At 40.1% G+C, this 14,347-nt stretch overlaps 1 protein-coding gene across 1 annotated transcript in view; it reads left to right on the forward strand.

Moving 5' to 3' along the window:
* stx8 (syntaxin 8) overlaps positions 1-14,347 on the forward strand; it is a 64,002-nt gene that overhangs the window by 47,615 nt on the left and 2,040 nt on the right. Inside the window, exon 7 of the mRNA XM_038270501.1 lies at positions 2,047-2,148. Coding sequence (XP_038126429.1) covers positions 2,047-2,148 — 102 coding nt within the window. The remainder of the gene's footprint in view (positions 1-2,046; positions 2,149-14,347) is intronic.

Raw genomic sequence — 14,347 nt, forward strand, 5'->3', positions numbered from 1 at the left:
TGTATAACTTGGATGCATAAACACCTCATTTTATTTCAGTGTTAAATTCTGTTTTAAGTGTCTGAAGTATTGTAACGTCTCCAGACCTTTACTGGTGCCTCTTTATTGGGACCCTGCTGATTTGTAATTGGTTCCCTCTGCGATGGAGCGACAGAAACGGTTTTTTAATGACTGTTTCCAATGTACATTAATTCACTAGAATCTGACACAATCCTGCGTTTGCACTAAACGTTTCTGCTGTTTTAGCCACATTTCCCCTTTTATTTGAACTGTTTTCCATTCAGAAGGCTACTGGACAGCACCCATCATCACCCTGGGAGCAAAGATAAAAAACAGGCCACCAATTCACAGCCCCCCCACCCCCCCACCACACACAGACTTGTGCTCCTTTGAATGTCAGTCGTGTTCTGCTGTGCATCTCCTGATTTATAACAAGAGCAATGAGGCATGTTGTTGCTGAATGTTTTCACTCATATGTGTTTATTCATAACTTTCTGTCAGTTGGAATCAGCAATGATGGAATATCTTTTACAGAAAATGCTTTTTAAATGAATATTTTAGTCTTTCTGATCAGATTTGTAGAGGTTGCAGTCATGGATCCATGTTTAAGATGGAGATTATAAATACTATAAACCTATTGCATCTCTAAGCAGTGTCACATTTTATAACGTGTCCATAACAGGTAGAATCTTCTCCTAGTTTTCTGCCGTGTTATTGTTGAGATGCATTGTGGGAAATGCCACGTCGACACAGCAGCTCTGGCTTCATTTAAACGGGTTCAAACTTTTGGAATATTTTCTACAATGAAGAGCAGAGCCGGTTCCAACGTTCACAAACATAGAAATGCATCAGAAAATAGTTTCTCTCTGAGACTCCAGAAGCCGCTGCCTATAGGTTAAGAAGGGTCTGACATCATCGCTAACGCAGATCTAATAAATATCCCAAAGTTTGGGTAAAAAAATAAAATAAAAGGTGTCAGAAGTGATTGAATAACGGCTCTAAATAATTAGAGAAGTTCCCACTAAATGATAGATAAATGTTCAACTTCTTTCTGTCTGTCTTTCTTTCCGTCTTTCTTTCTTTCTTTCTTTCTGTCTTTATTTCTGTCTTTTCGTCTTTCTTTCTGTCTTTATTTCTGTCTTTTCGTCTTTCTGTCTTTCTCTTCGTCTTTCTGCCTTTCTTTCGTCTTTCTTTCTGTCTTTCTTTTCATCTTTCTGCCTTTCTTTCGTCTTTCTTTCTGTCTTTCTTTTCGTCTTTCTGTCTTTATTTTGCTCTTTCTGTCTTTCTTTCGTCTTTCTTTCTGTCTGTATTTCTTTCTCTCTTTCTTTCTGTCTTTCTTTTTGTCTTTCTTTCTGTCTTTTCGTCTTTCTGTCTTTCTTTTCGTCTTTCTTTCTGTCTTTCTTTCTCTCTGTCTTTGTCTTTCTGTCTTTCTTTCTGCCTTTCTTTCTGTCTTTTTGTCTTTCTTTATTTCTGTCTTTCTTTTTGTCTTTCTGTCTTTTCATCTTTTTGTCTTTCTTTCTTTCTGTCTTTCTTTCTCTCTGTCTTTGTCTTTCTTTCTTTCTGCCTTTCTTTCTGTCTTTCTTTCTTTCTGTCTTTCTTTTCGTCTTTCTTTCTGTCTTTCTTTTCCTCTTTCTGTCTTTATTTTGCTCTTTCTGTCTTTCTTTCTGTCTTTCTTTTCGTCTTTCTGTCTTTTCGTCTTTCTTTCTGTCTGTCTTTGTCTTTCTGTCTTTCTTTCTGTCTTTCTTTAAGCGCTGAAATTTGAAGGTGAACTCAAAGAAAAACTTAATGAAAAGCTTGTTTTATTCTTCTATTGGGTATTCACAAAGCAGAATTACTACCTTAGAAATAAAATATTTCCATGTACTTTTGCAACGCACGCCTGGACCATTAGGGCTAGGAGTACCTCTGGTTTGCAATCGCTGCCTGAGAAAAGCAAGGAGAAGCAATTCCTGTCTTTTTAGTAGAAGAACAATAATGCATCACTCCAGTCTGACACAGTTATCAATCATGGTTACTTTAAATTTCGTTTCTTACCTTTTTTCTCAGAAATCATCGATGACCTTGCACATCTCGTGGACAAGACTGACGGCAGGATCCGAAACGAGACTCGAAGAGTGAAGCTGGTGGAGACGAAGTCAGCGTCATGCGGTGAGCCTCGTCTACATGCCGCCACACGCTAATGAAGATCTGCTAGGAACCTGAAACTAAATCTGTTCCTAAAGCGCCTGAATTTAGCAAATAAAGATGAAATTCAGTCCGCAGGTAAAAAAAAAATCCAACTTCAAGGAGCGATTAGAATGAACTTAGTTTTGCTCTTTTCTTTCTTAATGTACAATGCAAAAAAGATCTAGAAATCTCTTAAATTAAGTGTATTTACCTTTAATCTTAATAAGTAAATATGATTATCTGCCAATGGAATGAGTTCTTTTACTCTTAAAATAAGATGATTAGATAACATTCACTTGAGCGCCATTCTCCCCGCTTTCCAAGCTAAATCAATGGGAACTACTGGACACATCTGCAATCAACAACAATTATTGAAGATTTCCAGAGGACTTCACCATTGAAATTCACCAGAGCTATAGTGAAACTGACAATGCCCACGTGCATGGCAGCTGGATGCTGGAATACATCGGGTAAAAGTGAAAAAAAGAGTTATTCCACCTTTCTGATTCCTGATCCTCCACGGACGGGTTGGTCGTTGGATCGCCAACTTGAAGAGGGAGGATTTGCCATCGAACTTCTGTCCAGAGAAAAAACCCGTAATATGTAGCCAACATTTGGAAGAAGAATGTTTTCAAGATGACTTGGATAATAGCGCGTTGTGACAAACACCAGATACAGCACTGGGACTTGATCAACAGCCGATACCGCACCGTGACAATGTCACTAACCAGTAGGTGGCAGTAGTGTTCTTTGACAAACATGGATGCCTCCAGTAAAGCACATTCACATGAAAATGACTCTGAATTAAAAACACTGATCATTTATTGAACAGGATGGAATCATTTCAGATTTAAAGAGCTTTCAGAAGTTTGAACTTTTCCTTTAAAGAATATTTTTTGATGAATCTCAAAAGGCATTTTTAGGGTCACATCCGGTCATGTCATCAATTTTGGAAACTGAGAAGTTTCCCCAAACCGTCTTCTAAAGGCGTATTTACCGTTTCACCATAGATGTTTGTTTTATAATTTTCACAAAGACTCTGGGGTTTTTTCTGGGGTTTTGTCTTTCGAAGGCTGTGATAGTTAGCTGGCTTAAACCAACCTTTGCAAACCCCTTTCTTTCTGTCTTGCCTTTTGAAAGGCCAGCCTCTGTTGCCGTGGCCCAGGCTGCATTGTTACGCCCAGGCTAACAGGCAGTCAGAGACAGAAAGCACGTTCCAAAGGAGGTCAGCCTCCAGGATTCCTCTTTCTGTTGTCCCTGTCCCCATGGTGGCCGGGGGTGCGTCTGTTTGACAATCCCAGAGCTCCGATTGCGTCTGATTCTGGCCTCTCCTGTTGTTCTGTTCAAATTGTTTCTTTTTCCTTTCCCATCTCCTGACATCTTCTTCTTCTCTTTGAGTTTTTAAACAGACATCCTCATTTTATAGCCCTAGAATGAGACTCGTGTGTCTGTTCATTTCTGAACATATTTTAGGACACATGGGTAGATTGTTTAAATGTATGTTTGTAAAATTCAGTATCAACTATCTTATTTTATTTTGTTTATATGTATGTATTTTAAATAAATAAGATTTCGATTCTGTTCTAACTCAGTCACTAACAGACCTACCTGTGTATCTTATAAAGTTCAATTCTATTCAGTTTATTTCTATAGCTCCAATTCACATCATGTCATCTCAGGTCACTTTCCAGTTCAACCAGTTCATCCAGTCAGATTGATTCAAAGTTTTCTATCTAAGGAAAACCAGCTGATTGCATCGACTCATTGACTCTTCAGCAATCCCTCACACTAAGCATGCTTGTAGCGACAGTGGAGAGGAAAAACTCCCTTTGAACAGGAAGAAACCTCCAGCAGAACCAGGCTCAGTGTGAGCGGCCATCTGCTGAGGCCCACTGGGGTTCAAGGAGACAGAAGCAGACATAGAAAAAGAAGCATAGATACAAAAGGCAACTGTCAACCAGCTCCACAGGCGGCCCCGTCCAGGAAACACACAGCCAGGCAGACGAGCTCCGAGCCAGCTCCCATGTCAGAGGATGAAGAGAGCACATCCAGTTAGTCACAGTCAGAGAAACAGGACTACACTGGAAAACAGGCCAAGCTCCAACATCTAGAAACAAAGGTGTTGATGGCAGCAGCACAGCTGATATTTCTCTCCAGGATGGAGTCACAGCCAAACAGGAACAGACCAGATGAAGCTACTATGAGAAAAAGCAGAGAGAGCAGAACGTTAGAGATTGAACTAACAGATTCTGCAGAGTGGGAGAATAGAGATAGAATGAAGCAGAATGATGAAAAAGGGGTCCCTATGTCCTCCAGCAGTCTAAGCCTATAGCAGCAGAACTATAGAGATAGATCAGGATAACCTGAGCCACTCTAACTAGAAGCTTTATCAAAAAGGAAAGTTTTAAGCCTAGCCTTAAAAGTAGACAGGGTGTCTGCCTCACGGACTAAAACTGGTAGTTGGTTCCACAGGAGAGGAGCCTGATAACTAAAAGATCTGCCTCCCATTCTACTTTTAGAAATTCTAGGAACCACTAGTAAACCTGCAGATTGAGAGCGAAGTGCTCTGTTAGGAACATAAGGAACAATCAGATCTCTGATATCAGATGGAGCTTGGCCATTTAAGGCTTTATATGTGAGAAGGAGGATTTTAAATTCTATTCTGGATTTAACAGGAAGCCAAGGAAGAGAAGCCAGGATAGGAGAGATATGATCTCTCTTTTTAATTTTCATCAGAACTCTGGCTGCAGCATTTTGGATAAAAGGAAAACCAGTTTATAGAACCTTTAGGAACCTGCTATTTATACATATTTAGAATAAATACATGTTCTCGCCTGCTGTGTTGGTATTAGTTAGTTTTCTTTGTCTTTTCTTCAGGGATGGAAAATTCCCCTCTGATCCTCTTCACTCTCACCTCTCCGCCTTCGTCGTCTTTCATTCATTCATCTCTGTCACCCCCCCTGTTCACCACCTCGGTTGTTTGACACTCCAGTTTGTGTCAAGCAAAGAAAGAAGTTAAAAATCTTTCATGCCACAGATTGTTTGAAGGGTTTCGGCTCTTTTGCCCTGACAGTATGTTTATAATTCCTTAGCTTGAAGGCTTTATTTATTTTTAAAAGCTCCTCAGATCCAAAGGCAGCATTTGGTATTATGTCTCAGACCCGTCCTGGCAGAGGTGGGATTGTCAGGGTTTGACAGCAGAGAGCATATTTATCATAGCTGTTGCCTCCTTACCAAATGCTTCAGTCGTTTTGCTGCTCTAAGCAAAGATTGATCACCATCCTTTGGTTTTTTTTCTTCTTGTAGAAATTCCTATCCTAAAACAGACTGCAGGACATTAAAAGTGGCTGTTTGGGTTCCTGTGATACATCCTTATATTCTTTTACCATCTCCAAATAAGTTGTTAGTATAAAAAAAAACACAACTTCCTCATCCAGTGTCTTAAATTTGTTTTGTTTCCAATCATTGATCTCACCAAGCCAGAGCCCTACCAGGTCCTATAACAATAAATAAAATAAACAGTGTTTCCATGCTTTTTTTAATTACAATTTTAAAGTATCACATTAGAAACGGTTGATTGAAACAGCTAAATTAAAAGGGGTCATAGATGCAAACAGAGTGTCTATTGTCATAGATGAATAACGATAGTTCAGTGGCTGAAATGGACGTACAGAGAAGTTCAAACTACATCTACTCCTCCTTTCTCTGCAAATCTCACTATTCTAAACTTCCGCCATAAAACGGGCGAATCCAAACGAAGCACAGAGTTGACGTAAACTTGGGGATGTTGCCTTATTTGGTTCTGGCCTTTGCTTTTGTCACGCCCTGAAATTAAACTAGAGACCAGCCCGCTGGTTGACTGGTCCAGGAACATGAATAGAGGAAGATGGAAGACATCAGTTTAGCTGTTTAGCCTACAGTTGGGTTTACTTCTACAATAATTACAAAGCAGGAAGTTTCTCTGTTGAAAATGAGGTTCTGCTGACTGGACTGGACCGGGACGGACGGACCGACCTGACCCGGTGATGGTAGCAAGGGGGTGCCGTTGTCAAGGCTACCGCCACTGGGTCGGGTTTGGTCGCTGCGTCCCCCTCTGGCTCCCTGCACCAGACCAGCCCCGGATCTCACGGCTCGGTTCTGCTGCACTGCAGTCGACCAAAATCCTGACGATTTTGAAATTCCCCCGAAACATTTATTTAGGTATCAAAAGTAGGACATGTCAGTGAAAAATAGGACATCTGCTCCCCCTACCATATCAACAATCTGATGTTTCAGTGAGTGAGTGCTTGTTGCTATGATGCGTCTTTGCTCAGCAGCTTGGCTCGTTGTAAACCAACCAATCAGAGCACAGCTCATCTAAATATTCATGATCAAACCATAAAAGGACGAAAACCTGTGGTTTCATTCTAGGGCTTTTAACCAGGCTGCATTAGGGCTCATAGAACAGCTAATATGCCATTTTCAGCCCAACCAATGTTACACACCCTATTAGAGACCTGAAGGACCAGATACCCTATAGAATCATTCTATCACCCTATTAGAGACCTGAAGGACCAGATACCCTAGAGAATCATTCTACCACCCTATTAGAGACCTGAAGGACCAGATACCCTATAGAATCATTCTACCACCCTATTAGAGACCTGAAGGACCAGATACCCTATAGAATCATTCTATCACCCTATTAGAGACCTGAAGGACCAGATACCCTATAGAATAATTCTATCACCCTATTAGAGACCTGAAGGACCAGATACCCTATAGAATAATTCTATCACCCTATTAGAGACCTGAAGGACCAGATACCCTATAGAATCATTCTATCACCCTATTAGAGACCTGAAGGACCAGATACCCTATAGAATCATTCTATCACCCTATTAGAGACCTGAAGGACCAGATACCCTAGAGAATCATTCTACCACCCTATTAGAGACCTGAAGGACCAGATACCCTAGAGAATCATTCTACCACCCTATTAGAGACCTGAAGGACCAGATACCCTATAGAATAATTCTATCACCCTATTAGAGACCTGAAGGACCAGACACCCTATAGAATCATTCTATCACCCTATTATAGACCTGAAGGACCAGATACCCTATAGAATCATTCTATCACCCTATTAGAGACCTGAAGGACCAGATAACCTAGAGAATCATTCTATCACCCTATTAGAGACCTGAAGGACCAGATACCCTATAGAATCATTCTATCACCCTATTAGAGACCTGAAGGACCAGATACTCTATAGAATCATTCTATCACCCTATTAGAGACCCGAAGGACCAGATACCCTATAGAATCATTCTATCACCCTATTAGAGACCTGAAGGACCAGATACCCTATAGAATCATTCTATCACCCTATTAGAGACCTGAAGGACCAGATACCCTATAGAATAATTCTATCACCCTATTAGAGACCTGAAGGACCAGAAACCCTATAGAATCATTCTATCACCCTATTAGAGACCTGAAGGACCAGATACCCTATAGAATCATTCTATCACCCTATTAGAGACCTGAAGGACCAGATACCCTATAGAATCATTCTATCACCCTATTAGAGACCTGAGGGACCAGATACCCTATAGAATCATTCTATCACCCTATTAGAGACCTGAAGGACCAGATACCCTATAGAATAATTCTATCACCCTATTAGAGACATGAAGGACCAGAAACCCTATAGAATCATTCTATCACCCTATTAGAGACCCGAAGGACCAGATACCCTATAGAATCATTCCATCACCCTATTAGAGACCTGAAGGACCAGATACCCTATAGAATCATTCTATCACCCTATTAGAGACCTGAGGGACCAGATACCCTATAGAATCATTCTATCACCCTATTAGAGACCTGAAGGACCAGATACCCTATAGAATAATTCTATCACCCTATTAGAGACATGAAGGACCAGAAACCCTATAGAATCATTCTATCACCCTATTAGAGACCTGAAGGACCAGTTACCCTATAGAATCATTCTATCACCCTATTAGAGACCTGAAGGACCAGTTACCCTATAGAATCATTCTATCACCCTATTAGAGACCCGAAGGACCAGATACCCTATAGAATCATTCCATCACCCTATTAGAGACCTGAAGGACCAGATACCCTATAGAATCATTCTATCACCCTATTAGAGACCTGAAGGACCAGATACCCTATAGAATAATTCTATCACCCTATTAGGGACCTGAAGGACCAGATACCCTATAGAATCATTCCATCACCCTATTAGAGACCTGAAGGACCAGATACCCTATAGAATCATTCTATCACCCTATTAGAGACCTGAAGGACCAGATACCCTATAGAATCATTCTATCACCCTATTAGAGACCTGAAGGACCAGATACCCTATAGAATCATTCTATCACCCTATTAGAGACCTGAAGGACCAGATACCCTATAGAATCATTCTATCACCCTATTAGAGACCTGAAGGACCAGATACCCGATAGAATCATTCTATCACCCTATTAGAGACCTGAAGGACCAGATACCCTATAGAATCATTCTATCACCCTATTAGAGACCTGAAGGACCAGATACCCTATAGAATCATTCTATCACCCTATTAGAGACCTGAAGGACCAGATACCCTATAGAATCATTCTATCACCCTATTAGAGACCTGAAGGACCAGATACCCTATAGAATCATTCTATCACCCTATTAGAGACCTGAAGGACCAGATACCCTAGAGAATCATTCTATCACCCTATTAGAGACCTTAAGGACCAGATACCCTATAGAATAATTCCATCACCCTATTAGAGACCTGAAGGACCAGATACCCTTTAGAATCATTCCATCACCCTATTAGAGACCTGAAGGACCAGATACCCTATAGAATCATTCTATCACCCTATTAGAGACCTGAAGGACCAGATACCCTATAGAATCATTCTATCACCCTATTAGAGACCTGAAGGACCAGATACCCTATAGAATCATTCTATCACCCTATTAGAGACCTGAAGGACCAGATACCCTATAGAATCATTCTATCACCCCTTTAAGGAACCTTCCTCTGCTTCGCGAAAGCCTTTTAGGCTAGCTTGAGTTTTAAGAAAAGTATTAAAGGCAAAATCCGGTCAACAAGGAATAATCAAGCATGCTTAGTGTGAGGGATTGCTGAAGAGTCAATGAGTCGATGCAATCAACTGGTTTTCCTTAGATAGAAAACTTTGTATCAATTTGACTGGATGATCTGGTTGAACTGGAAAGTGCCTTGAGATGACATGATGTGAATTGGAGCTATAGAAATAAACTGAATTGAATTGAATTGAATCAATGGATCATTATTTATACCTAAAACTAATACGTTTGCTGTGATTTAATGAATTTAGTGTCACTCAGTAAAAAAATACAATTTTCTTTGCGATCACTGAGTCTGGGAGCGGCCATTTTTGTCCAAATATAGTAGCCCCTCCCTCCTGCCATCTTCCAGCAGTGACGTCACGGTGCGGTAAGCCTAGCGCCATTCTCCCCGCTTTCCATGCTAAATCAATGGGAACTACTAGACGCATCTGCAATCAACAACAATTATTGAAGATTTCCAGAGGACTTCACCATTGAAATTCACCAGAGCTATAGTGAAACTGACAATGCCCACGTGCATGGCAGCTGGATGCTGGAATACATCGGGTAAAAGTGGAAAAAAAGAATTATTCCACCTTTCTGATTCCTGATCCTCCACGGACGGGTTGGTTGTTGGATCGCCAACTTGAAGAGGGAGGATTTGCCATCGAACTTCTGGCCAGAGAAAAAACCCGTAATATGTAGCCAACATTTGGAAGAAGAATGTTTTCAAGATGACTTGGATAATAGCGCGTTGTGACAAACACCAGATACAGCACTGGGACTTGATCAACAGCCGATACCGCACCGTGACATCACTAACCAGTAGGTGGCAGTAGTGTTCTTTGACAAACATGGATGCCTCCAGTAAAGCACATTCACATGAAAATTACTCTGAATTAAAAACACAGGCAAATATAAACTAAAAGAAATGTATTCAGTATTTAGCAGGTAATCTAACTGGCAAGAACTTTGAATATATTCTATTTCTAATTAGCATTTCTAAATGTAAAGACTCAAGGGATAATTTATTGTCTTTGACTTTCTGCAAAAATGTGTTTATAGCAAAAAATATTTCTCCACCAATGCACCCTAATTTTCAGAACATAAATACAAACATCAAGATCAAACAAACCCAGAGAAAATATATCCAACGTATTACATCCGACTCTTAATAATTCTTAATAAATCTTCAATAATTGTTGTTGATTGCAGATGTGTCTAGTAGTTCCCATTGATTTAGCTTGGAAAGCGGGGAGAATGGCGCTAGGCTTACCGCACCGTGACGTCACTGCTGGAAGATGGCAGGAGGGAGGGGCTACTATATTTGGGCAAAAATGGCCGCTCCCAGATTTAGTGATTGCAGCAAAAATGATTGTTTTTTTTACTGATTAACTCTAAATTCATTAAATCACTGCAAACGTATTAGTTTTAGGTATAAATAAAGATCCATTGATTATTCCTGCTGACCGTATTTTTCCTTTAAAGTGTTGTTAGTAATTCATTTGTGTAGAAAAACTCAGAAAAAGAAAAAAAAAAGCTGGTTTGAAGTTTATTTTTTATTGATACCCAGTCTTTTTTTTTTTATTTAGAAAGACAGATTTCCATCACATCAGTGATGGAAACTGAAGATCTAAGCAGAAAGTCAAATTTTGATTTTGTCCATTTTGCCTTTCTGGTATTTTTAACAGAATATCACTAACTTAATTGTAAAGATAACAAAAAATGAACATAATTAAACAGCAATGGGGATTGCACCGCCTCGAACATTAAAAAACACAAAGACATTAGAGGGCTGGACATATTTCAGAAGAACAATCACATGAAGTCGGATCTAATTGGTTCCATGGACTCAGTCCATATGGACCAGAAACTCTTTTGTAAAAATTCTTCAAAGATTTGTCTTTTGCAGCTTTTTTCAGGGAACATCGCTACGCTAATCTTGTTAACATAAAATATGTCCCCGTTCCTTAGGGGTCATGCTCGTCTTCTGTGGTCCCAAAGCTATTTGAACTCTAACCGGGAGGGGGGGCAAGGAGGGATCATCAGGGGGGGCTGGATGGTCAAGGCTCTCACCAATTATCATCTTCTCTCTGTGATTTATCTTACTGATGTGTCTGAAAATTGCTAAGATGGGATGAACCCAGACGGGGACCTCTGGGTGGTCGGTCTGTCTCCTGCATCGGGGCCAGCGCACCCACAGGGACGCCATGGGCGCCATTAGCCTCAGAGGACAAAAGAAGGGTGGAGTCAGTGCTGGTGTCAGCTGTGGCTTTTATGGCGGACTGTTAAGGGAAGCAGGAGAGTGTGAGAGCCTTGCTCCTGCATGCACGGGCTGCACAGCTCATTCCTGAACCTTAGTGTTGCTTTGCATGAAGTTTCTGTCAGATGTTGGATCAGGATCAATTAAATTCTGAATCCAAGAAGCATTGGAGATTTCTGCTTACATATCATTTACATCCAAACAAAGATAATTGCTGTAAATTCTGATGTTTATTTGCTTTAAGCTGGAGTCGCTTAAAGAGTCATCATTCGTATCTGAGCAAACGTTTCTGCTTCGACGTTTAGCCCACAGATGGTGGCGATTTAGGGGCGGAGGCGATGTCTGGTGTGTGATAACGCCGAACATGCATGTCCTGTGTTTTCTATCAATAAACCAATAAAAAACAACAAAGCTCAGACCTGCGAGGCTCGATCTATTGCTAACACGTGTAAAAACAAAGCATAATCCCTTCATGTTTGGGTTTGATCTAAGAAGCTAGAAAAATAAGACGACACAAGCCTTTCAAAGTCATCTGGATCCCCTTTAGCCAGAGTTTATCCTACATGGCTTAAAGCTTAACCCGACTCCTCACCTGTGGGACAAACAGCCAATCAGGCAGCAGAGGGGGGAGAGGGCGTAAAAAAAGGAAAACAAAGACTAAGACAGGTTGGCTAAAATAGGGCAGGTTATTCCTGGACGCCATCTGACCTGCGCTGAATTTAGATCAGTGCTTCAGCAAAATTAAAAGAAGTCGCCTGGAAACCCCGATGAATGCAACCTTTGATGCCATTTGTCTCTGAAAAGTTTTCTAAAAGCCCCTCCAACCTATTTAAAGCACGTCGAGGTTTTGACGAAGCTGTTGAAAACCTTGATTCTCTGTTTGTTGTGTTTTCTGATGCACGTTTTTTTTGTCCGGTTATATTCAGAATTTAACCTTCTGAAAGTAGTTAAATTAAAGTCGTAGGGAAATTATATTTAAATGTCAAATCATTCTGGCTTAAACATGTATATAAATGTTTTCTTTATTAGACCATGTTGTCTCAAAATGTAGAAAATATCTATTTAAAAAAAAATCCTGTCTTAAAATCTGTGTTTTTTCCCATTATCTTCTGCAGGCCAGTTAGTTCTACGTCAGCCTGAACGCCTAAATTCGGCCAATCATATATCAACAGTCATCTGTCAATCAAATGTTTTCGGTCATAGCATCTTGATTCATGTGTCGCAGCTAATATACGCAACGGTTGAAACCAGAATCCTTTCCTTTCCCATTGAGTTGCGTCCCAGTGTTCACGGGGATGGACGTCTGTGTCTTCGGCAGGCGTAGAGCTAACAGAACTGGCAGCGTTGCGAGGCAAGGGCTCAAACATGGACGGCTGGAAGCCTTCTACACCAAACCAAGCTTCTGCCGCCCTGCCGCCCTCTTCCACAACATCTTCGTCCCCGCTTTCCTCCTCTAAATAAAAAATGGATGACGGAGGAGACTCATCCACGACCTCCGACACTAAACTCTCCTCCTCTTGCATGTTTCCTCTGTCCATAGCGTTCCTTGACAGCGTCGTTTCTAAGTCACCAATTTAGTGCTACTTGGTCCCAATGGAATTTCCCATTGGGAACCTGGTAGCACTAAGATGCTAACTGGTTAGCAAGATGCTTCCGGCAAACCGGCTACAACCAAACCTGCTTTCGAACCTTCCGCCACAACAATCCCACCCCCTTATGGAAGTCAATCTGTGTCACTGCACTGCAAAAAATATAAATCTCAATAAGTTATTTTTTCTTAAAATAAGTGTGTTTTTCCTTGATTTGAGGAGGTAAGTAAGACACTTTGCCAATGGAACAAGACAATTTCCTTTTAAAATAAGAAAAAACTATTTTATCGTCTTATTTCAAGTAAATATTATCTAACTATCTTATTTTAAGAGTGAAAATACTCATTCCATTGGCAAATCATCTTATTTACCTGCTCAAATTAAGGCTAAATATACTTAATTTAAGCCATTTTTTACTTATTTCTGGATTGTTTTTGCAGTGTGGGATTTGAATTAAAAATGCCACTAAAATTTAAATGTTGTATGTTTGTTCTTACTGTTTCAGTGTTAAAATATATTCAGAACACATTTTTGACCTAAAAAAATATTGTCATTATTTCTACACAGTTGAAATTTCATTTGTACGACGGAGTATTAGGGCCACACATGAAGAGAAAAAATATTTTTCCCATGACGACATTAAACTCAACATTCGGAGAATAAAGTTGAAATGACTGACATGTTCCTTGGCACTAACGGAACCCCATAATATGGGTAGGCATAGGGAAAGACGTTACGTTATTATTGGTAGGCCACCGCTTCCTGTGATGATTATACAGTTGCAGCACGTCAAAGACTACCTTCACTCTTAAAACGCAGACTGCAGCTGTGGAGCGCGGTTGCTCTTTTCTCCAAACTTTGGAATGTCGAGATTAAAGTCGCCACGATATATCAACTTTATTCTTGAAATGGCGAGTTTAAAGTCAACACGTCGAGATTAAACTCAACATGACATTTCAACTTTATTCTCGAAATGTTGAGTTTAAAGTCGACATGTCGAGTTTAATCTCGTCATGGCAAAAATATTTTTTCTCTTCATGTGTGGCCCTAATACTCCGTCGTACCTTTGTTATTTTCTCTTCAAGCAAAAAATTCAAATTACTATTTCAAAGTGATTACATTTTCAATACTTATTTTTCAGTTTAATTTTTCAGTGTTAAAAAAAAAAACCTGCATGTAAAAAAATTCAACCTTTCAAAATTCAAACTCAATATTTTCAGCCTCCTGA

The sequence above is a fragment of the Cyprinodon tularosa genome, unplaced genomic scaffold (genome assembly GCF_016077235.1).
Source record: "Cyprinodon tularosa strain WSP-4 unplaced genomic scaffold, ASM1607723v1 ctg763, whole genome shotgun sequence".
Lineage (NCBI taxonomy): Eukaryota > Metazoa > Chordata > Actinopteri > Cyprinodontiformes > Cyprinodontidae > Cyprinodon > Cyprinodon tularosa.